This window comes from Oncorhynchus clarkii, chromosome 17 (assembly GCF_045791955.1).
Source record: "Oncorhynchus clarkii lewisi isolate Uvic-CL-2024 chromosome 17, UVic_Ocla_1.0, whole genome shotgun sequence".
Classification (NCBI taxonomy): Eukaryota; Metazoa; Chordata; class Actinopteri; order Salmoniformes; family Salmonidae; genus Oncorhynchus; species Oncorhynchus clarkii.
Genome location: NC_092163.1, coordinates 31,463,325 through 31,486,700, shown reverse-complemented (window position 1 = coordinate 31,486,700; position 23,376 = coordinate 31,463,325). Strand labels below are relative to the sequence as shown.

The 23,376-nt window shown below is 44.9% G+C and overlaps 1 protein-coding gene across 6 annotated transcripts in view; it reads right to left on the bottom strand.

Moving 5' to 3' along the window:
- Positions 1–23,376, bottom strand: part of LOC139370695 (RIPOR family member 3) — a 65,882-nt gene that overhangs the window by 16,620 nt on the left and 25,886 nt on the right. For 5 of the 6 annotated variants that reach the window (XM_071110325.1, XM_071110326.1, XM_071110327.1 and 2 more), the window contains 10 exons: positions 10,738–10,890; positions 10,419–10,497; positions 9,751–9,774; positions 9,139–9,192; positions 8,607–8,756; positions 7,805–7,868; positions 7,657–7,700; positions 7,330–7,455; positions 6,333–6,478; positions 1,918–2,047 (listed from right to left, as the gene is read on the bottom strand). In XM_071110325.1, the coding sequence (XP_070966426.1) occupies positions 1,918–2,047; positions 6,333–6,478; positions 7,330–7,455; positions 7,657–7,700; positions 7,805–7,868; positions 8,607–8,756; positions 9,139–9,192; positions 9,751–9,774; positions 10,419–10,497; positions 10,738–10,890 (970 nt within the window). The remainder of the gene's footprint in view (positions 1–1,917; positions 2,048–6,332; positions 6,479–7,329; positions 7,456–7,656; positions 7,701–7,804; positions 7,869–8,606; positions 8,757–9,138; positions 9,193–9,750; positions 9,775–10,418; positions 10,498–10,737; positions 10,891–23,376) is intronic. The other variant, XM_071110331.1, reaches the window with a different exon arrangement.

Genomic DNA, 23,376 nt, shown 5'->3' with positions numbered 1-23,376 from the left:
TTATTTATTATTTGATCAAATATTGCATTTGGCCTTTCTGAAAAATACCAGTTCCCTTTCTCTCCATTGATTCCGGGCCATGCCCTTTCGGCACAATTAACTCGATTGACTTGATTTAGTTACACACATTTAAAATATGAACAGTCCAGGGATATTTTACCCCTTATCTCGATAAGAATTAACCGTGCTAGACACTTTTGGATAACATAAATAGGAAACAAATAAAATAATAACAGTAGACTACAACAACAGTTTCCATTCATACAAAGTGTTGGCTAAATTGCCACAGTACATTTGCCATGGTAAACCATGAAATACTATATTTATATTTTAGAGAATGCTTGTCAAATAGATAAATCACCCATAGTCCGTTAAAAAAAGACTAAATTATTCAGATTACAGTACCAACCAGAAGTCAAACATATCTTGAAAGACTTTAGTTGCAAAGCAGGACTAAGGGTAACACCGACATCATCATTCAGGAAGTGGTAATGAGGTGAACAATAATGGTTGCAATTGGGATCAGCTGTGTGTGTGAATTTAGCGCATATTGATGGTTTAACAAGACATCAGCTGGCAATAATCTTGTGCTATCGTTGGTTGCAACAGCCCCCTTGTTATTTGATTATATTCCAAAAGGCTATATTCTGGAGGCTACTCATTACCCTATCCAGTGTCACATAATGAAAGGTGTGAAAACCAATAATAGGCTACTGTGTTTCCCTGGCCGAGTTGATGAGCTGATTTGGGCCATCTGTCGATTGACAGATGTAGGCCTAATGTAGAACAATACACTTTTCTGCAGTAGGGATGCTCGCCCACATTTCATAATTAGGTCATGTGTAATTTGTCAATAAGGTTCTGACCTTTGGTGTGGATTGAAAGCCTATATTGTGTGGCTTTAATGTTTACTTTCGTAAAGCTGTCAAGATGTTTATGCATTTGAACCTATCCGACGATGATTTCGTTGAGCTGAGACACGTTGTGTCAGTGATCAGACTATTCGTTTTACTTCTAGGAAAAATGTAAATAAACTAAATGAACGTGTGGGCCCTCACGTCTGCTCAGGCTGATCACTATATCGCCCAGCAATTCAGGAGGCTCTGAGATGGAGCACGTAGCTTAGACCATTCTAGCAAGCGTTAACAATACTATGCAAAACTTTTTTTTTATTATTTTATTTTAATCATTCCCCAAACCATAGCCCTAACTTTAAATAATTTGGAATTAACACCTAAACTGTTAACCTTTGAGTTGCTTCTATAACCCTGTAACCACACACAATTAACCCGGTAACCACGCAGAGTGAATGCCTAAAAAAATAGATATTGGACCAGATTTGAACCAATGCCAATTCTGGAATATATGGGTCAGTGACTGTAACCACTGGACCACACAGGCACTGAGAAAAACAATAGTTTATTCTGCCTATTGCTTGCCTTCAACATACAGTATACTAAAGCAATTGATAAAAAAACAAAACAGATTTCCCCCAATTAAAAATACATCTAGCCCCTACAGATATGTCCATTTATTACAATCCACATAAGAAATCACACAAGACATGCTGTAGCCTGCACATGGCCTACAGAAGGTACAATGTAGGTACGGTCCTGCATTGTTTACAATCACCTCTTCCGGCTGCCCCCTGGTGGCGATTCTAAATATTTATTCAGCGATTCAAATCCTCCTGCTGGAGTATTATTCTCCTCTTATGGCGAAAGGGGTCAAATTAAGATCCAACACCTGTACAGTCCCAATCCCAGAGGATAACACACGAAAGCATTAAATACAGTTATTATTTCCAAAGTGATCAACTCTTCTATCATTCATTGTCATAGAATACAATACATTACAATGAAGGATAGAAGAGTTGGCTATAGCACATACAGTATGGGACGAGTATGGGTCACTCACTATGAAGTATTTCTCTGTGAAGCTGGGTGTGTTGGGAGGGATCCAGCTGTACACCGAGCCCTTCCTGCTGTGGATGGACTGCCTGCTGGATGCAGTGGTGATTGGCCTCATCTCCCCACTGTCAAACGGACTTGGGAGGGAGGAAGAGGGAGAGAGAGAGAGAGAGAGAGAGAGAGAGAGGTAGGGAGAAATAGAAAGAGAAAGAGAAAGAATGTACACAACCGTCCAAATGTTTGGGGTCACTTAGAAATGTCCTTGTTTTTGAAAGAAAAACACATTTTTTTGTCCATTAAAATAACATCAAATTGATCAGAAATACAGTGTAGACATTGTTAATGTTGTAAATGACTATTGTAGCTGGAAATGGCAGAATTTTTTTATGGAATATCTACATAGGTGTACAGAGGCCCATTATCAGCAACCATCACACAACCACCTGTGTTCCAATGGCATGTTGTGTTAGCTAATCCACGTTTAAGGCTAATTGATCATTAGAAAACCCTTTTGCAATTATGTTAGCACAGCTGAAAACTGTTGTTCTGATTAAAGAAGCAATAAAACTGGCCTTCTTTAGACTAGTTGAGTCTGGAGCATCAGCATTTGTGGGTTCAATTACAGGCTCAAATTGGCAAGAAACAAAGAACTTTCTTCTGAAACTCGTCAGTATATTCTTGTTCTGAGAAATGAAGGCTATTCCATGCGAGAAATTGCCAAGAAACTGAAGATCTCGTACAAGGCTGTGTACTACTCCCTTCACAAAACAGCGCAAACTGGCTCTAACCAAAATAGAAAGATGAGTGTGAAGATGAGTGCACCGGGGGGTGCACAACTGAGCAAGTGGACAAGTATATTAGAGTGTCTAGTTTGGGAAACAGACGCCTCACAAGTCCTCAACTGGCAGCTTCATTAAATAGTACCCGCAAAACACCAGTCTCAAAGTCAACAGTGAAGAGGCGACACTGGGATGCTGGCCTTCTAGGCAGAGTTGCAAAGAAAAAGCCATATCTCAGACTGGTCAATAAAAATAAAAGATTAAGATGGGCAAAAGAACACAGACACTGGACAGAGGAACACTGCCTAGAAGGCCAGCATCCCAGAATTGCCTCTTCACTGTTGACGTTGAGACTGGTGTTTTGCGGGTACTCCATTTGTATTTTTATTTTAGTGTAAATCATTCTCAGAGTAAACCAAAAGGTAGTTTATATGGCTGGTGGTCTGACTGAGAAAGCAGGTCAGAATAGCATCATGACAGAATGGCGGAGCAATCAGAAGGCACTTATTGATGGCCGAGGTTTAGGATCTGGTTAAACTACCAGCACTGTGAAGAGAAACCATGAAATGTCCTCCACCTGGAGTCTATATACCCACTGTAATCTGATGTGTTGTGGTGCAAGGGCGGAGCGTGTGTGTGTGTCTGTCTGTCTGTCTGTCTGTCTGTCTGTCTGTCTGTGTGTGTCTGTGTGTCTGTGTGTCTGTGTGTGTGTGTGTCTGTGTGTGTGTGTGTGTGTGTGTGTGTGTGTGTGTGTGTGTGTGTGTGTGTGTGTGTGTGTGTGTGTGTGTGTGTGTGTGTGTCCATGGAAGGGGGTGGATGAGGTAGTCTATAGTCTGTATAGGATCAGCTGTTCTGTCACAGCTGGGTCATGTTAGAGGAGAGGTACAGTAATGGTCTGGTCTGTGTTTCAGTCAGTTTCAGTCCTCCCTCTCTTAGGAATGAATGAAAAACTGTCAGAGAGAAATACTCAAATGATCTACAGTGCCTTGCGAAAGTATTCGGCCCCCTTGAACTTTGCGACCTTTTGCCACATTTCAGGCTTCAAACATAAAGATATAAAACTGCATTTTTGTGTGAAGAATCAACAACAAGTGGGACATAATCATGAAGTGGAACGACATTTATTGGATTTTTCAAATTATTTTAACAAATCAAAAACTGAAAAATTGGGCGTGCAAAATTATTCAGCCCCTTTACTTTCAGTGCAGCAAACTCTCTCCAGAAGTTCAGTGAGGATCTCTGAATGATCCAATGTTGACCTAAATGACTAATGATGATAAATACAATCCACCTGTGTGTAATCAAGTCTCCGTATAAATGCACCTACACTGTGATAGTCTCAGAGGTCCGTTAAAAGCGCAGAGAGCATCATGAAGAACAAGGAACACACCAGGCAGGTCCGAGATACTGTTGTGAAGAAGTTTAAAGCCGGATTTGGATACAAAAAGATTTCCCAAGCTTTAAACATCCCAAGGAGCACTGTGCAAGTGATAATATTGAAATGGAAGGAGTATCAGACCACTGCAAATCTACCAAGACCTGGCCGTCCCTCTAAACTTTCAGCTCATACAAGGAGAAGACTGATCAGAGATGCAGCCAAGAGGCCCATGATCACTCTGGATGAACTGCAGAGATCTACAGCTGAGGTGGGAGACTCTGTCCATAGGACAACAATCAGTCGTATATTGCACAAATCTGGCCTTTATGGAAGAGTGGCAAGAAGAAAGCCATTTCTTAAAGATATCCATAAAAAGTGTCAGTTAAAGTTTGCCACAAGCCACCTGGGAGACACACCAAACATGTGGAAGAAGGTGCTCTGGTCAGATGAAACCAAAATTGAACTTTTTGGCAACAATGCAAAACGTTATGTTTGGCGTAAAAGCAACACAGCTCATCACCCTGAACACACCATCCCCACTGTCAAACATGGTGGTGGCAGCATCATGGTTTGGGCCTGCTTTTCTTCGGCAGGGACAGGGAAGATGGTTAAAATTGATGGGAAGATGGATGGAGCCAAATACAGGACCATTCAGGAAGAAAACCTGATGGAGTCTGCAAAAGACCTGAGACTGGGACGGAGATTTGTCTTCCAACAAGACAATGATCCAAAACATAAAGCAAAATCTACAATGGAATGGTTCAAAAATAAACATTTCCAGGTGTTAGAATGGCCAAGTCAAAGTCCAGACCTGAATCCAATCGAGAATCTGTGGAAAGAACTGAAAACTGCTGTTCACAAATGCTCTCCATCCAACCTCACTGAGCTCGAACTGTTTTGCAAGGAGGAATGGGAAAAAATGTCAGTCTCTCGATGTGCAAAACTGATAGAGACATACCCCAAGCGACTTACAGCTGTAATTGCAGCAAAAGGTGGCGCTACAAAGTATTAACTTAAGGGGGCTGAATAATTTTGCACGCCCAATTTTTCAGTTTTTGATTTGTTAAAAAAGTTTGAAATATCCAATAAATGTCGTTCCACTTCATGATTGTGTTCCACTTGTTGTTGATTCTTCACAAAAAAATGCAGTTTTATATCTTTATGTTTGAAACCTGAAATGTGGCAAAAGGTCGCAAAGTTCAAGGGGGCCGAATACTTTCGCAAGGCACTGTAAATCTGTCTAGCACTGTCTGAGTAGCAGCTGCAAATGTCCTTCTATTGATCTAATACATGCTTACGTTCAATTCTCAGAGAGAAAAAACACTTAACTTCCAAACCTATGACCTACAGTATGACCTATAAATAAGAACCAGCAGATTTCCCTGACCATGTGACCTTCGTATAGTTTTATTTATAAGGAAGATATTTTTATGTTTTACTATTTTGAATTCCTACCTGCACACGTCACCACTAACTTCTCAGTATAATCAGGAATAATTCAGCACCCTATAACCATATAAACAATGTTCTGAAACTGATACAAATGTTAAAATGAAAGTTTATTTCGAATGAAACCAACACCACCACCTCTCTGTCATGGTTTATACCAATGACAGTTGGTTCAGGTTCTTTGAATTGCCTTCTTCTCTCTACTCTGCCTTTCTTGCATCTCTGTCTGTCTTGAGTATTTGCTAGCAAACTGGGCCCTCACACTTTCCTATGCCGATGAGCTCAAGACAGACACAACTGTATTTGTTTCCTGTATTTCAGCCCCTTTTCAGGTGTCCCAACGTTTCTTTTTACAAAAACTTTTCAATTTGTCAGCAAGATGCATCAATTAATTCAGGCTACAAAAGTGGTCGCCCAATGACAATCTGCGAATGTAATGACACGTTTTGGTGTTTTATAACAGATGTCTATTTCCATTCATCAAATGGCCGGTGCACAGTGCACTGGTTTGGATGCTGGAATCATTCTTGAGTGGACGAACGTGAGCAGGTAGCCTACTTTTTGAAGTGATTTGTTTGACACTCAGGTGAAAACATCAAGACTGGTTGTGTTAATGCCACATTAAAAGGTAATACATGTTGACCGTTATAATACATGTCTTATAATACATGTCGAACCCATACATGCTTTTGTGCATTCACCTGGAGTCCTTTGAAAAAAAATAGAGACCCCCCCAATGTCATGGTATAATTCGTACTCTGCATATAAACATAAACCTTGTAAATAATTTTCCAAATGGCTAACTGGTGTACTTACTTCCACACCACCTCTAGTTGGAGCTTGACGGTGCCTAGTTCAGTGATGTCCACTACCATGAGCTGGGGTCGAGACATGAAGAAGTCAGCACTCTTACACATTACCACGCCAACCAGCAGGGAGCCCAGCCCCTTGACCTCTGTTACCTGAGTAGAGACACATGATTGGTCAGTTGAAACGTCACGCGAGGTCAGAACTGTCTTACTCCTCATTCTTCAGGTGTCGACTCTTAACAATACAACGTTCTTCTTTCTCTATCCTTTTCATTCACAGCCATTTACTTTTTCCGGTTTTCAAGGTGTATTATCATGCACTTGAAGACTACTTGAAGACTCAAGCTTTGAACGTCTGCAACTTCAATTGGACTTAGTTTGACTGGAAATCCTTTGGCCTTTGTAAAGATACCTCACTTAGCCAGAAAATGGGCTTCATATCTCTTTCACAGAAGAGATGTTGTTTTCCCCATCAACAGAGAATGTAACTTCATCCACATTGTGCGCTGTTTGCCACTGTGTTTCCGCACACAAAGGACAGGAATACGCCTGTCATCACCACCCACATGGTCGCCCCTGACAGGATGTGACGTTCACACTGGTGTGTGGGCTTGCACCCGGAGAGCATCTGAATGTATTGTCATGTGTGATCCTGATGTGCCTGGATGTACCTGACAGACACACAAATGAAGTTTCCACAGGGGGAAATCAACCGCTTTCAACTGCTTCTCAATCTCAAATGTCACCTCATTACCTCTGTAGTAGTGTGCTATGTGACCACACGTCACTCCAGTCAAAAGTTCTACACTATGTACGAGTTAGACTGTCATTTCAGATGCAGCTCAGTCTAAATCTTTAGGGCCCAGTTTCCTAGGCACTGATTAAAACTAGTACCGGATTAAGAGCCAGCTTCAATACAGATTCTCAATTGAGCAAGGTTTTCAGTCCAGGACTAGATTTAATCTGTGTCTGGGAAGCCGCCCCCCCCCCCCCAAAAAGCTCACCTTTATATCAAAGTTCTCATGGATGTGAGCGAGGAAGATCATCTCCTCAACATCCCATGACTGCCTATCATCCGTCTGGATTTTTCCCCGGATCTTCCACCTCTGCCTCCCCAGACGGATCACAACCTGGATGGAAAAAAGCATACATCTTTGAGACCGTGTCCCATATCCCATGTCCCATATCCCACATATAGCTCACTACTTTTGACCAAGGTCCTTAGAGCTATGGGGATATGGCGCCATTTCGGCCGCAGCCTGGGTCTTTTTCCTCAGTTGTGGTTCCTCAGAGCGTTTTTCACCGGGATATGTTTTGATAGAGGCACTCACTTCGTATTGGTCGCCTGGGCATAGTCGAGCGTAGCCGATCAATCCTGTTGGAATAGATTTTTCAGACAAAGTTGAAGCTTGCCACTGAGGTGTGCCATTTTTTGTATTCCATTTTACTAGAATGATGAAGGTTGAACATGTGTTTTACCTTTCATTTTGATGTGAAGCTCTCCCAAGAGAATCTCCAACTCCCCCTCCATGACACACATATCCTGAAAATATGTGTAGGTTATGATCAGCAGTGGATTGTTACTGTACTTCATTTTCACAATTGATTTATTGATCTAACTGGACCTATAGGAGTTGTCTGCATGATCAGAGACTTATAATGTCTTGGTAACACTATACACAAAGATTAACTTTATAAAGTATTTCTAGGTAGTTTGTACATTGTTTATTATTAGTTTATAATCTATCTATGAATTAATCAAACCTGTTTATAAACTACTCCTTCAAAGTATACTTGAATATGTCTAATAGATCTTATAGTGAAATTCTGTGTGTGAGAACCCATGACAAGAGAAGACAAATGGGAGATTCAAAGTCCATCTGTGAACCATACCTCCACACTATGTCAGTGGTAAATGGGGTTATGCTAGCTCACGTGTGACCCATACCTTCCCTCTGGCAATGGTACATAGAATTATGGTGTGTATTAGAACCCATGAAATATGAAGAGTAATGGTCCTTCAAGTACCCATCAGTGACCTGTGACTCCAGACTCAGCGGTTGGCTGCTAAGCGTATAACATGCGAATTAACTCATGAAACAGGACGATGAACAAACTTTTGGTTGTCTGTTCATGTCCCATATCCACCCGTATGTTCTAAACATGGCAACCAAAGGACACGTTTGACCAGAGGATCTGTGTATACGGTGTGTGAGATAACCCATGAAATTGTTGAGGTAAACAAAGTTGTGTGGCACCCGACCGCGTGTGACTGCAATACCTCCAGGCTGTGGCGATGGTTACGGTTGAGTTCCTGCAGGCTCTCTCTGGAAGCCCGTGAAGAGGGCGATAGAGCGAAGGCTTTCTTCATGTTCACCGCCCCCTGACACAGACGCCACTGAATACAGTAAGTCTCGTACAGCTCTTCCACCTGGAAATGTAAATATAAACAGGCAACCATTTTGCCCTCCCTCTGGTTATTTATGAGGCTGCTGCTCCCACATGGTGTTATTCTTCCTGATGCATCGATGCACATTGGTTGGTGGGAAAACCCCTCAGTGTTTGACTGTGGTGGAGACAGAATTGACACTACATAGACCTACATAGAGGTCATAGAAGTGTGGCCTGTGTTATCTAGCGGTTTGTGCTGTTGATCCTGGCCTGCATGTATACCGGAGACAGAACGTGTTCGAAACTGAACCACTGCCCCTCTGACTCATAGATGTCATACCTTTCCTGTCATCTCTTCAGTATCATGTCTGTTAAATAAAAACACCAGCAATATACATTAGGAAAGTTATGGAAGTTGTTACCTTGCTGATTTGGAACTCCAGTCTTCTTATGTATCTCTCCAATGCTCGGATCTCCTGACATCGCAAAATCAAGTGGTACATTTTATGACAACAATTTTTAAATGTAATTTTAAAAATGTTGTCTTATTTTTTTTTTTACCCCCTTTTCATGGTATCCAATTGGTAGTTACAGTCTTGTCTCATCGCTGCAACTCCCATACAGACTCGGGAGTGGCGAAGGTCGAGAGCCATGCATCCTCCGAAACACAACCCAACCAAGCCGCACTGCTTCTTGACACAAGGCCCGCTTAACCCGGAAGCCAGCCACACCAATGTGTCGGAAGAAACACTGTACACCTGGCAACCATGTCAGTGTGCATGCACCCGGCCTGCCACAGGAATCGCTAGTGCACGATGGGACAAGGACATCCCTGCCAACCAAACCCTCCCCTAACCCGGACGACGCTGGACCAATTGTGCATCGCCCCATGGGTCTCCCGGTCACGGCAAGCTGCGACAGAGCCTGGACTCAAACCAGGATCTTAGACCACTGCGCCACTTGGGAGGCCCCATGACAATTCATTTTGACCATTCGAATAATAATAAGAGAGCAGGCAAAAAACGGTATCTCACCTTCTCCAAATCATACAGAAAAGCCTGAAAACAGAGGAGTGTCTAGGTTTATTTCTGGGAGATCTATATGTTTTATGAACTCGATACAAAAGCAATGTCTTAAAAGTTGTTTCTTTATCCCTCACATTCCCTTTCCTCGCCTCTTTCTCAAGCCGTTTTGGAGGAAGAGATCCTAGATGAGGAACCTCAGATATTCTGCTCCAATGTGTTTTGAGGAGACGAGAAGAGTGGATGTGAGAGATTGAGAAAAGACTGTTGATAAAGAGCCTAAATTGTTCATTGTGACTGGACTGTGTACTAGTGGAGGCTTTCTATTCCATGTGTTTACTGCAGTTCCACTCATTCCACTCTTCGAAAAGAAGGTTATATCTGGAATATCTGGAACCATAAAGGGCTCTTCAATTGTCCCCGTAGGAGAACCCTCTGAAAATAACTATGTTTGGTTATAAGTGGAATCCTTTCATTAATACAAGGTTCTACGTGGAATCGTTTGTCCACTAAAAGGTTCTAAGTAGAACCGTTTTCACCAGCAAAGGGTTATACCTGGAACCAAAAAGTGTTCACCTATGGTGACAAACAAATAAACTTTTTGTTTATCTAGGAGTGTAATGCAATGAGCCCATACTTCCCATTTTCCCATCCAACAACCTCAACTACTATATACTCACCAGTCTGGAGTTCCTCTTGGTGTCTCTTTGCTGGGAGGTCAGGAAGTCCATCTCCGTCTGATGGCCATCTAGATACTCCCTGCCAACAAAGCTCAATATCAGCCACCAAGCACTGTGCGTGATGCTGATTGGTGCAGTACAGTACATGAGACTTCTGAATTAACAGCAAGTTGCCCTGATGCACAGATCGAAGATCAGCTTATGTTTCCCCAAGCCTACCAATTAAAGTGGAAAACATAAAACCTTAGATCGGCGACTAGGGGCAACTTCACACTTGTCTACTCCATTGGACATTCATATGATTGGAGTTGCTACTTACTTGAGGCCTTTCCGTAAGGCCTGAAATATCCGGTCCACCTGCTCAGGTTGCTGTCCCCAGATACTGGCTCCAATCCGACTGGGAGAAGGATGCACCCTGGTAGATTTCCCCGACAGGGCCTTGGATCGAAAAGAGTTCTGTAAAGGGGAGACCCTGTATGGAGGAGAGGATGAAGAAGGCAAGCATTTACACACAGTGATGATTGCGTCTCAAATGGAACCCTATTCCCAATATAATGCATTACTTTCGAGTCCTATGAACCCTGGTTAAATGTACTGCACCATATAGGGCACTCCAGTCCTCGAGTACCCCTAATAGGGCACTCCAGTCCTCGTGTACCCCCAACAGCACACCTTTTTGTTGTAGCCCCGGACAAACTCACCTGATTCAACGCATTGAGGGCTTGATGATTAGTTGACACCTTGAATAAGGTATGCTTGGATTTAGGGTGCCATTTGGGACAATTTTTTAAATATTTGTTTTATTTATTTTTTACCTTTATTTAACCAGGTTGAGAACAAGTTCTCATTTGCAACTGCGACCTGGCCAAGATAAAGCATAGCAATTCGACACATAACAACACAGAGTTACACATGGAATAAACAAAATATACAGTCAATAATACAGTAGAACAAAAGAAAACAAAAAGTCGATATACAGTGAGTGTAAATGAGGTAAGCCTGTTGCGGCGAGGCGTTCCCTTCAGGGAACTATGCATTTTATATCCATAAATCTCGGTTTACATTGACGCCATGTTCAGAAAATTCTCAAAAATGTCCGGAGGAATTATAGAAAGCTACGCCAGATAACAGAAATACTCATCATAAACTTTGACTAAAGATACATATTCTACATATAATTAAAGATACACTAATTCTTAATGCAACCGCTGTGTCACATTTTTTTTTTACGTTACGGAAAAAGCCTAACATTGCAATAAACTGAGACGGCGGAGAAACATTGTTACGTCTGAGCGCTATGTTGGAGTCAACAGAAATACAAAATTACAACATAAATATTCCCTTACCTTTGATGGTCTTCGATCAGAATGTGCTGCAAGGAGTCCTACTTCAACAATAAATCGTTTTATTTCATAATGTTCAATTCTAGTGTCCATGTAGCAGCATCTGCTACCACTTTCAGCTCAAATGCCCAAAAAATGGCTTCTGGTCCAGGATAATTTTGCATCAAAACTTCCAAATTACATATTACAGGTCGACGAAACTGGTCAAACTAAGTGCAGAATCAATCTTCAGGATGTTATAAACGTACAAAACGAATGGCATTCCAAACGGGCAATTCTAGTTCATCTCGGGCTGATTGGAACCGACGACTCACTCCAAACGCATACGCGCTTTCAAGCACATGAATCTTTTGCGACACTGTAGTAATTTCCCTCCCATTAGGTCAAAGTTCACAGCAAATGCTCCATTGCACTTTCTACTGAATGAGGACATCTAGTGGAAGACATAGGAAGTGTTTCCAGATCCATAACTTGTTGGGAAGGGAGGGGGCGATGACGTCAAAGTTGCCCCAACTTTCAGGATTCCAAAACTAGTTTGGAAGATTGCCTGCCCTGTGAGTTCTGTTATACTCACATACATAATTCAAACGGTTTTAGAAGCTTCAAAGTGTTTTCTATACAATAATAATAATAATATGCATATATTAGCAATTTAGGACAGATTTTGATGCAGTTCACTATGGGCACGCAATTCATCCAAAGGGGAAATACTGTCCTTAACAAGTTTTTAAGGAAATAAATAGGCCATGGTGGCGAAGTAATTACAAAATAGCAATTAAACACTGGAATGGTAGATCGGCAGAAGATGAATGTGCAGGTAGAGATACTGGGGTCAAAGGAGCAAAATAAAAATAAATAAATACCAGTATGGGGATGAGGTAGGTAGATAGATGGGCTGTTTACAGATGGGCTATGTACAGGTGCAGTGATCTGTAAGCTGCTCTGATAGCTGGTGCTTAAAGCTAGTGAGGGAGATGTGAATCTCCAGCTGCAGAGATTTTTGCAATACGTTCCAGTCATGGGCAGCAGAGAACTGGAAGGAAAGACGACCAAAGGAGGAATTGGCTTTGGGGGTGACCAGTGAGATATACCTGCTGGAGCGCGTGCTACGAGTGGGTGCTGCTATGGTGACCAGTGAGCTGAGATAAGGCGGGGCTTTACCTAGCAGAGACTTGTAGATAACCGGTAGCCAGTGGGTTTGGTGAAGAGTATGAAGCGAGGGCCAAGCAACGAGAGCGTACAGGTCGCAATGGTGGGTAGTGTATGGGGCTTTAGTGACAAAACGGATGGCACTGTGATAGACTGCATCCAGTTTGTTGAGTAGAGTGTTGGGAGGCTATTTTATAGATGACATCACCGAAGTCGAGGATCGGTAGGATGGTCAGTTTTACGAGGGTATGTTTTGCAGCATGAGTGAAGGATGCTTTGTTGCGATAAAGGAAGCCGATTCTAGATTTAATTTTGGACTGGAGATGCTTAATGTGAGTCTGGAAGGAGAGTTTACAGTCTAACCAGACACCCAGGTATTTGTAGTTGTCCACGTATTCTAAGTCAGAGCCATCCAGAGTAGTGCTGCTGGTCGGGCGAGCAGGTGCGGGCAGTGATTGATTGAATAGCATGCATTTAGTTTTACTTGCGTTTTAGAGCAGTTGGAGGCCACGGAAGGAGAGTTGTGTGGAATTGAAGCTCCCCTGGAGGTTAGTTAACACAGTGTCCAAGGAGGGGCCAGAAGTATATAGAATGGTATCGTCTGCGTAAAGGTGGATCAGAGAATCACCAGCAGCAAGAGCAACATCATTGATGTATACAGAAAAGAGAGTCGGCCTGAGAATTGAACCCTGTGGCACACCCATAGAGACTGTCAGAGGTCCGGACAACAGGCCCTCCGATTTGACACACTGAGATTTGACAAATCAGAGAAGTAGTTGGTAAACCAGGCGAGGCAATCATTTGAGAAACCAAGGCTGTTGAGTCTGCCAATAAGAATGTTGTGATTGACAGAGTCGAAAGCCTTGGCCAGGTCGATGAACACGGCTGCACAGTAATGTCTCTTATTGATGGCGGTTATGATGTCGTTTAGAACCTGGCTGAGGTGCACCCATCACCAGCTCTGAAACCAGATTGCATAGCGGAGAAGGTAAGGTGGGATTCGAAATGGTCAGTAATCTGTTTGTTAACTTGGCTTTCGAAGACCTTAGAAAGACAGGTTAGGATAGATATAGGTCTGTAGCAGTTTGGGTCTAGAGTGTCACCCCCTTTGAAGAGGGGGATGACCGCGGCAGCTTTCCAAACTTTGGGAATCTCAGACGATACGAAAGAGAGTTTGAACAGGCTAGTAATAGGGGTTGCAACAATTTCGGCAGATAATTTTAGAAAGAGGGGGTCCAGATTGTCTAGCCCGGCTGATTTGTAGGGGTCCAGATTTTGCAGCTCTCTCTCTCTTCTCAATTATAGAGGATTTATCGGTGGTGGCAGTGTTTCGTAGCCTCAGAGCAGTGGGCAGCTGGGAGGAGGTGCTCTTATTCTCCATGGACTTTACAGTGTCCCAGAACTTTTTTAGTTAGTACTACAGGATGCAAATTTCTGTTTGAAAAAGCTTGCCTTAGCTTTTTTACCTGCCTGTGTATATTTGTTCCTAACTTCCCTGAAAAGTTGCATATCACGGGGGCTATTCGATGCTAATGCAGAACGCCACAGGATGTTTTTGTGCTGGTCAAGGGCAGACAGGTCTGGAGTGAACCAAGGACTATATCTATTCCTAGTTCTACATTTTTTGAGAGGGGCATGCTTATTTAAGATGGTGAGGAAGGCACTTTTAAAGAATAGCCAGGCATCATCTACTGACGGGATGAGGTCAATGTCATTCCAGGATACCCCGGCCAGGTCGATTAGAAAGGCCTGCTGGCAGAAGTGTTTCAGGGAGCGTTTGACAGTGATGAGGGGTGGTCGTTTGGTCACAGACCCATTACGGATGCAGGCAATGAGGCAGTGATCGCTGCGATCTTGATTGAAAACAGCAGAGGTGTATTTGGATGGCAAATTAGTTAGGATGACATCTATGAAGGTGCCCGTGTTTACTGATTTGGGGTTGTACCTGGTAGGTTCATTGATAATTTGTGTGAGATTGAGGGCATCAAGCTTAGATTGTAGGATGGCCGGGGTGTTAAGCATGTCCCAGTTTAGGTCACCTAGTAGCACGAACTCAGAAGATAGATGGGGGGCAATCAATTCACATATGGTATCGAGGGCACAGCTGGGGGCAGAGGGAGGTCTATAGCAAGCGGCAACATTGTGAGGCTTGTTTCTGGAAAGGTGAATTTTTAGAAGTAGAAGCTCAAATTGTTTGGGTACAGACTTAGATTGTTATACAGAACTCTGCAGGCTATCTTTGCAGTAGATTGCAACACCGCCCCCTTTGGCAGTTCTATTTTGGCGGAAAACATTATAGGTAGCGATGGAGATTTCAGGGTTTTTGGTGGTTTTCCTAAATCAGGATTCAGACATGGCTAAGACATCTGGGTTGGCAGAGTGTGCAAAGCGGTGATTAAAACAAACTTAGGGAGTAGGCTTCTAATGTTAACATGCATGAAACCAAGGCTTTTACGTTTACAGAAGTCAACAAATGAGAGCACCTGGGGGGTGGGAGTGGAGCTAGGCACTGCAGGACCTGGATTAACCTCCACATCACCAGAGGAACAGAGGAGAAGTAAGATAAAGGTACGGCTAAAGACTATACGAACTGGCCGTCTAGCACGTTCAGAACAGAGAGTAAAAGGAGCAGGTTTCTGGGCACGATAGCATAGATTCAAGGCATAGTGTACAGACAAAGGTAAGGTAGGATGTGAGTACATTGGAGGTAAACCTAGGCATTAAGTAATGATGAGAGAGATATAGTCTCTAGAGATGTTTAAACCAGGTGATGTCATCGCACATGTCGGAGGTGGAACAACATGGTTGGTTAAGGCATATTGAGCAGGGCTAGAGGCTCTACAGTGAAATATAAACAGTAATCACTAACAAGGACAGTAATGGACGAGGCATGTTGATATTAGAGGGAGGCATGCGTGGCCAAGTGAACATATGGGTCCAGTGAGTGGTTGGGCTGGCTGGGGACACGGCGATTCAGACAGTTAGCAGGCCGATGCTAACAAACTAACAGTTAGTAGGCCGGGGCTAAACAAGCTAGCAGCTAGTAGACCGGCAAGCTAGCAGTTAGCAGGCCGGGTTAGCAAGCAAGCAGTTAGCAGGGGCTAGCAGTTAGCAGACCGGGTGAGCAAGCAAGCAGTTAGCAGCGGCTAGCAGTTAGCAGACCGGGCAGGCAAGCTAGCAGTTAGCAGACTGGGCTCGGCGAGCTAGCAGTTAGCAGACCGGGTTAGCAAGCAAGCAGATAGCAGGGGCTAGAAAGTTAGCCTTTGGGGGACGTCGCGATGGGGGTAAGTCTGTTTTTGCCTCTTCGTGCGGTGACGTCGATAGACCAGTCGTGGAATAAGTATGGTTCCAAGTAGCTCTAGGTAGCTAGCAGGCCTTGCTGGTTGGCATATCGGGCCTTCAGCGGGCGTCGCGCCAGAGGGGCATGTTGGAGTCCTCGAGCAGATTATGTTGGTATTCCAGTCGTAGGGGATCTGCGGGGTTCCATGCCCCGTACCGGCTGTAGAATGGGTCCGGATATTGTAGCCCAGGAGAATGCTTCGGTGGTAGCACAGGAGCCCTGACCGGGCTAGCTTCAAGCTAATTGGTGCTTGCTTGTGGGATGGAAACATTAGCCAGGAGTAGTCATCCGGGATTGTGGTTAGCAAGTTGTGAAGATCCAGATGAAAATGTTCAGTTTGCGGTAGGAATCCGGGGATAAAAATAAAAGGTCCGTTATGCTCTGGTTAGAGTCACGTTGTTCGAACTGGCGAGAGCTTTCCGAGTTGAATGTTAGCTGATGACCGCTGGCAATGGTTTGCTGACTGATAGCTGGTAGTTAGCTGGCTAGCTTCAGTTGAGGGATTCCAGATCCGAAGTAAATATTAATACTTTAGAGAGAAAAAGCAGATCCACGCTACATTGGGTGAGGTGGGTTGCAGGAGAGTATTTAGATGTTGGGATTTAGCAAAATATTTTAAAAGATATGCGAAGAAAAAGATGTAAAACGATATATACAAGGGACACGACAGGACAAAGACGTCTGACTGCTACGCCATCTTGGATTGATTCATGCAATTACATGCAATTACTGAGGTATTTATGACATGTCAAATATGTGCTGTATGTCCATGTATGTCATAGCTTAGTTTACACATCCTCGTTGACGCAATCAACATATTTATCGCCAGAGTTGGGGAGTAGTGAACTACATGTACAGGTAACTGTCAAAATAAAGGAAACACTTGAGTAAATGAGGGATACAACGTATATTGAAAGCAGTTGCTTCCACACAGGTGTGGTTCCTGAGCAATTCCAAAGAAATTAACATCCCATCATGCTCTGGGTCATGTATAAAAATCTAATCAAATCAAATTGTATTGGTCACATACACATGGTTAGCAGATGCACTTGGGTTCACCTGCTCCACCCCACGTAATTGTACGATCTGGCCCAAGATATGAACCCAGCAGACTTAGATCCTCTCCACCAAACCCTCGCCTGCCAAGGCACCCTGCTCGAGCAACATGACCAAGCCCTAAAACCCCAACCGTCAATTAGTTTTTACTGAGCCTTTCTGACCTGCAGGGCCGGACCTTCCCCCAGAGCTCGCAACCAGCCCCTAGTCCTTCTCCTCCGCCGTTTGCTCGGGCTCCTGAGCGTTATGATGGCAACCTCAGAACTTGTAGAGCCTTTTTGGTACAATGTTCACTAGTATTCGAGCAACAGCCCTACTCTTATGCTAGCGAATGGGCCAAGATTTCCTTCCTGATTTGCTGCCTCCGTGGAGCAGAGCTCTCCTGGGCCATGGCGGTGTGGGATAGACAGTCTCCCATCTGCTTCACCTGCTCCAACTTCACGGAGGAGATGAATAGAGTCTTTGACCACCCTGTCAATGCTAAGGATGCCGCTAAATGACTCCTGTCCCTCCGTCAAGGCTCCCATAGTGTCGCTGAAGTGGCGATCGAGTTTCGCACTCTTGCCGCTGAGAGAGGCTGGAATGAGGAGGCCCTTCAGGGAGCATTCCAGAATGCTCTCACTGTGACCATCAAGGACGAGTTGGTGTCCAGGAATAAGCCTGATGGACTCGCTGAACTCATCTTTCTCGCCATCCGAATCGACAACCATCTCCGTGAGCGTCAGAGGGAGAGGCAGGTAAGGTTGCATGCCCCATAACATCTGCTTCCTTGCCTTGTTCTCCTTCCCCGACTGCCTCCCTCCCCAAGTCTCTTCCAGAACCTGAACCCATGCAGCTCGACCGGGCCTTTCGCTCTCCAGAGGAGAGGCAGCAGCGAATCAGCACTAGGAGCTGCCTATACTATGACCAGGTTGGTCACTTTGTTTCCACTTGTTCCCTGTGTCCAGCAAAAGAGGTGGCTCGGCAATCTCTGCAATAATGGGGGATATACTGTTGAGCCAAATTGCCTGCCCATCGCCCCCCAGACCCCTGCTTGACGGCGTCCTCGTGCGGTAGAGCCAGGCTTTTCCTCTGCCAGCTCTCATCGACTGGGGAGCCGACGTGAGTTTCCTGGACCGTGGTGTCGTTACTCAGTTGGGCCTGGACACTGTTCCACTCGATCCACCCCTCGATGTCAACGCTCTCAATGGACAGCTGTCTGGGAGTGTCTGGGAGAGTCTGGGACAGTGGTAGAGGACCGTCCCTGTCATCTCTCTGGAAATCACCAGGAAAGGATCAGTTTCCACATAATCGACTGCCCTCACTCTCCTCTGGTTCTTGGCCATCCATGGTTAAAGCTGCACAACCCTCAGATCGACTGGACAACCACTTGGAGTTCATTTTGTCACTCTAATTGTTTACATTCTGCCCTTGCTCCTGCCTTGTCTGTGCCCCAGTCCATTCCATAACTTCCGGACCTGTCAACAGTTGCTCCCGAGTATCACAATCTAGGTCCTGTGTTCAGCAAGCTCCACGCCCTGCCGCTGCCGCCTCAACGGCCGTATGACTGCCTCATTGACCTCCTGCCTGGAGCTAATCTCCCCAGTAGCCGGTCGTATAACCTCTCTTGCTCCGAGCACAAGGCTATGGAGAAGTACATCCAGGATTTCCTGGCTGCAGGACTTATCAGGCCTTCATACTCTCCGGTGGATACTGTTTTTTTCTTTGTAAATAAGACGAATGCGTCACTGAGGCCGTGCGTAGACTTCCATGGGCTGAAAAATATCACAGTGAAAAACAAGTGTCCCTTGCCACTCATCAGTTCTGCTTTTGTCTCCCTCCATGGTGCCATGGTGTTCACCAAAGTCGACCTCCAGAATGCCTACCACCTTGTCCCCATCAGAGAGGGGGTCGAGTGGAAAACTACGTTTAACACACCACTTGGCCAGTTTGAGTATTTGGTCACGCCTTTTGGTCTTACTCTCCTGCTGTTTTCCAGAACATAGTCAATGATGTGCTGAGGGATGTGATTGGACGCTTCATTTTTGTCTATTCGGATGACATTCATATTTTTTCTAAGGACCCTGGGGCTTACCAGCAACACGTTCACCAAGTTCTCCAGGGAGAATAAGCTTTTTGTCAAAGCTGAGAAATGTGAGTTTCCTGCTTCCTCGGTGTCCTTCCTGGGTTATATATTATTGCACAGGGGGAGTTACGTATGGACCCCACCAAGGTCATGGCAGTCACAGAGTGGCCTGCGCCCTCTAACCTGAAGCAGCTACAGCGTTTCCTGGGGGTTTGCCCATTTTTACAGACGTTTCATCTGCAACTATAGCCATCTGGCAGCACCTCTCACCCCTCTCACCTCCACATCCACTCCGTTTCACTGGATCCCTGAGGCAGAGGCAGCGTTCCTGGAACTCAAGCGCCACTTCACTTCCGCTCCGGTCCTCACTCAGCCGGACCCAGAACTCCGGTTCATCGTGGAGGTGGACGCCTCCGACATCGGGATAGATGCTGTTCTGTCTCAACATTCCCCCTCTGATCAGAAGCTCCAACCATGTGCATTCTTTTCCCGTAAACTCTCACCTGCAGAGAACAATTTTGACATCGGTAACCGGGAACACCTGGCAGTTAGGCTGGCTCTTGAGGAGTAATGTCACTGGCTGGAGGGCTCTGTACTCCCCTTCATTGTGTGGACAGACCACAAAAACCTGTCCTACATCCAGACCGTCAAACATCTGAACTCCCGACAAGCCAGGTGGGCTTTGTTCTTCGGTAGATTCAATTTCACACTCATCGCCCCAGTTCTAGGAATACCAAGCCTGACGCCCTCTCCCGCCAGTTCACCACCGACAACACTGGTTCTCAGCCAGATTCCATTGTGCCATCCACCTGCATTGTTGCCACCAGCCTGACCAGTCCTAGAAATGCTCTGTTTGTTCCTGATTCTGTTCGCTCTGATGTTCTTCAGTGGGCCCATTCTACCTGCCTCACCTGTCACCCTGGTATGAACCGGACCCTCACCTTCCTGCATCAGCACTTTTGGTTGCCCACTATGGAGAGAGATGCCTGGGAGTTTGTCTCAGCCTGCTCGGTCTATCCCCGGAACAAAACCTCCACTAAAACCCATTTCCCATACTCAGTCGCCACACATAGCTCTAGACTTCATCACTGGCCTTCCCCCATCTAATGGTAACTCAGTCATCCTCACCATTATTGACAGATTTTCCAAAGCGACTCACTCTCCAAGCTCCCTTCCAGGGAAACTGAGGACCTGCTGGTATCCCATGTGTTTCGTCTGCAAGGCATTCCCTCTGACAGATATGGAGATCCTTCTGTTCAGCTCTTGGTATCAATGTCAGTTTTTCTTCTGGATATCACCCCCAGACCAACGGCCAGACCGAACGGGGCAACCAGGAGATGGAGACTACCCTACGCTGCGTGACTTCTACTAACCCTTTCTCCTGGGTTGCTCAGCTACCCTGGGTTGAATATGCCCACAACACCCTCACCAACGCCTCGTCAGGTATGTCACCTTTCGAGTGTGCTCTGGGTTACGAACCCACCTTGTTCCCCGCCCAAGAGGTTGAGGTTGCGGTCCCCTCTGTTCTTGATCAAATGCGCCGTTGTCATCGCACCTGGAGGAAGGCCCGGGCCGCTCTTCTCCGTGTCGCCGCAAGGACCCAGTACCAAGCAAACTGTCACAGTACTTATTTATGAAGCTAGTGACCGATGTGGTGTACTCCTCAATACCATCAAAGGATCCCTGAACATATTCCAGTCTATGCTAGCAAAACAGTCCTGTAGCTTAGGATCTGCTTCATTTGACCACTTTTTTTTATTGACTGAGTCACTGGTGCTTCCTGCTTTAATTTGTGCTTGTAAGTAGGAATCAGGAGGATAGAATTCTGGTCAGATTTGCCAAATGGAGGGTGAGGGAGAGCTTTGTACCCGTCTCTGTGTGTGAAGTAAAGGTGGTCTAGAGTTTTTTTTCCGCTGGTTGCACATTTAACATGCTGGTAGAAATTAGGTAAAACGTATTTAAGTTTCTCTGCATTAAAGTCCCCGGCTACTAGGCGCACCGCCCCTGGATGAGCATTTTCCTGTTTGCTTATGACGGTATACAGCTAATTGAGTGCGTTCTTAGTGCCAGCATCGGTCTGTGGTGGTATGTAGACTGCTACGGAAATAGAGATGAAAACTCTCTAGGTAGAGAATCGGTATACAGCTTATCATGAGATACTCTACCTCAGTCAAGCAAAACCTTGAGACATCCTTAGAAATCATCCACCAGCTATTGTTTACAAATCTATATAGACCGCCACCCCTTCTCTTACCAGAGGCTGCTCTTCTATCCTGCCGATACAGTGTATAATCCACCAGCTGTATGTCATTCATGTTGTTGTTCAGCCACGGCCAGGTGAAACATAAGATTTAACACTTTTCAATGTCCCGTTGGTAGGATATATGTGCTTTTAGTTCGTTCAATTCATTATCCAGCTATTGAACGTTGGCCAATAGGAACGATGACAAAGGCAAATTAGTCACTCGTTGGCGGATCCTCACAAGGCACCACAATCTCCTTCATTGATAACTCTTCCATCTCTTTCTCCTGCAAATGACGGGGATGAGGGCCTGTTCGGGTGTCTGGAGTAAATCCTTCTGGTCCAACTCTCCTCCCCAGCGCCATTACAATTGTTTGCTGTAGTGTTAAGATTTCCCTCCACTGGAACGAAGGGGCCTAGCTCCAACCACGAAAAACAATCCCAGACCATTATTCGTCCTCCTCCAAACTTTACAGTTGGTATTATGCATTCCGGCGGGTACCATTCTCCTAACATCCGCCAAACCCAGATTTGTCCGTCAGACAGATGGTGAAGCGTGATTCATCACTCCAGAGAACACGTTTCCACTGTTCTAGAGTCCAGAGCTTTACACCACTCCAGCTGACACTTGGCATTGATCTTAGGCTTGTGTGTGGCTGCTCGGCCATTGAAACCCCTTTCATGAAGCTCCCAATGAACAGTTATTGTGCTGACGTTGCTCCCAGGGGCAGTTTGGAACTTGGTTGTGAGTGTTGCAACCGGGGACAACCAAGGACGATTTTTATGCTCTATGCGCTTCAGCGGTCCCGTTCTGTGATCTTGTGTGGCTTACCACTTTGCGGCTGAGCCATTGTTGCTCTTCGACATTTCCACTTCCCAATAACAGCACTTACAGTTGACCGGGGCAGCTCTAGCAGGGCAGAAATTTGAAGAACTGACTTGTTGGAAAGGTGGAATACTATGACAGTGCCAGTTGCGGTCAGTAGTTACGGTCAGTAGTTGTGGTCAATAGTTGTGGTAAGTAATTGTGTTGTTGTGTGGTTGTGTTGAAGGTTCTTTGGTCCCTACAGTATGGACCTGGTCAGTAGTTGTGGTCAGTAGTTGTGTGCTTGTGGTCAGTAGTTTTGTGGTTGTGGTCAGTAGTTGAGGTCATAACTTATATGGTTCAGTGGTTTTGTGGTTATTAGTTGTATGGTTGTGGTCAGTAGTTTTGGTTCAGTAGTTGTGTGGTTGTGGTCAGTAGCTGTGGTCAGTAGTGGTCAGTCATTGTGGTCAGTCGTTTTGTGTTTGTGGTCTGTAGTTGTGTTCAGTAGTTTTGGTGAGTAGTTTTGTGGTAGTGGTCAGTAGCTATGGTCAGTAGTTATGGTTAGTAGTGGTCAGTCATTGCGGTCCCAAGTTTTGTAGTTGTGTTCAGTAGTTCTGGTCAGTAGGTGTGATCGGTAGTTTTGTGGTTTTGGTCAGTAGTTGTGGTTTAGTAGTTGTGTGGTTGTGGTCACTAACTGTGGTCATTAGTTGTGTGGTTGTGGTCATTAGTTGTGTGGTTCAGTAGTTGTGTGGTCAGTAATAGTGTTCAGTAGTTGTGTGGTTGTGGTCAGTAGTTGAGATCAGTAGTTGTGGTCAGTAGTGGTTAGTAGTTTTGGTAAGTAGGTGTGTGGTCAGAAGTTGTGTGGTTGTGGTGAGTAGCTAGTTGTGGTCATTAGTGGTCAGTAGTTTTGTGGTTGTGGTCTGGTTCAGTAGTTTGGGTCAGAGGTGTATGGTTGTAG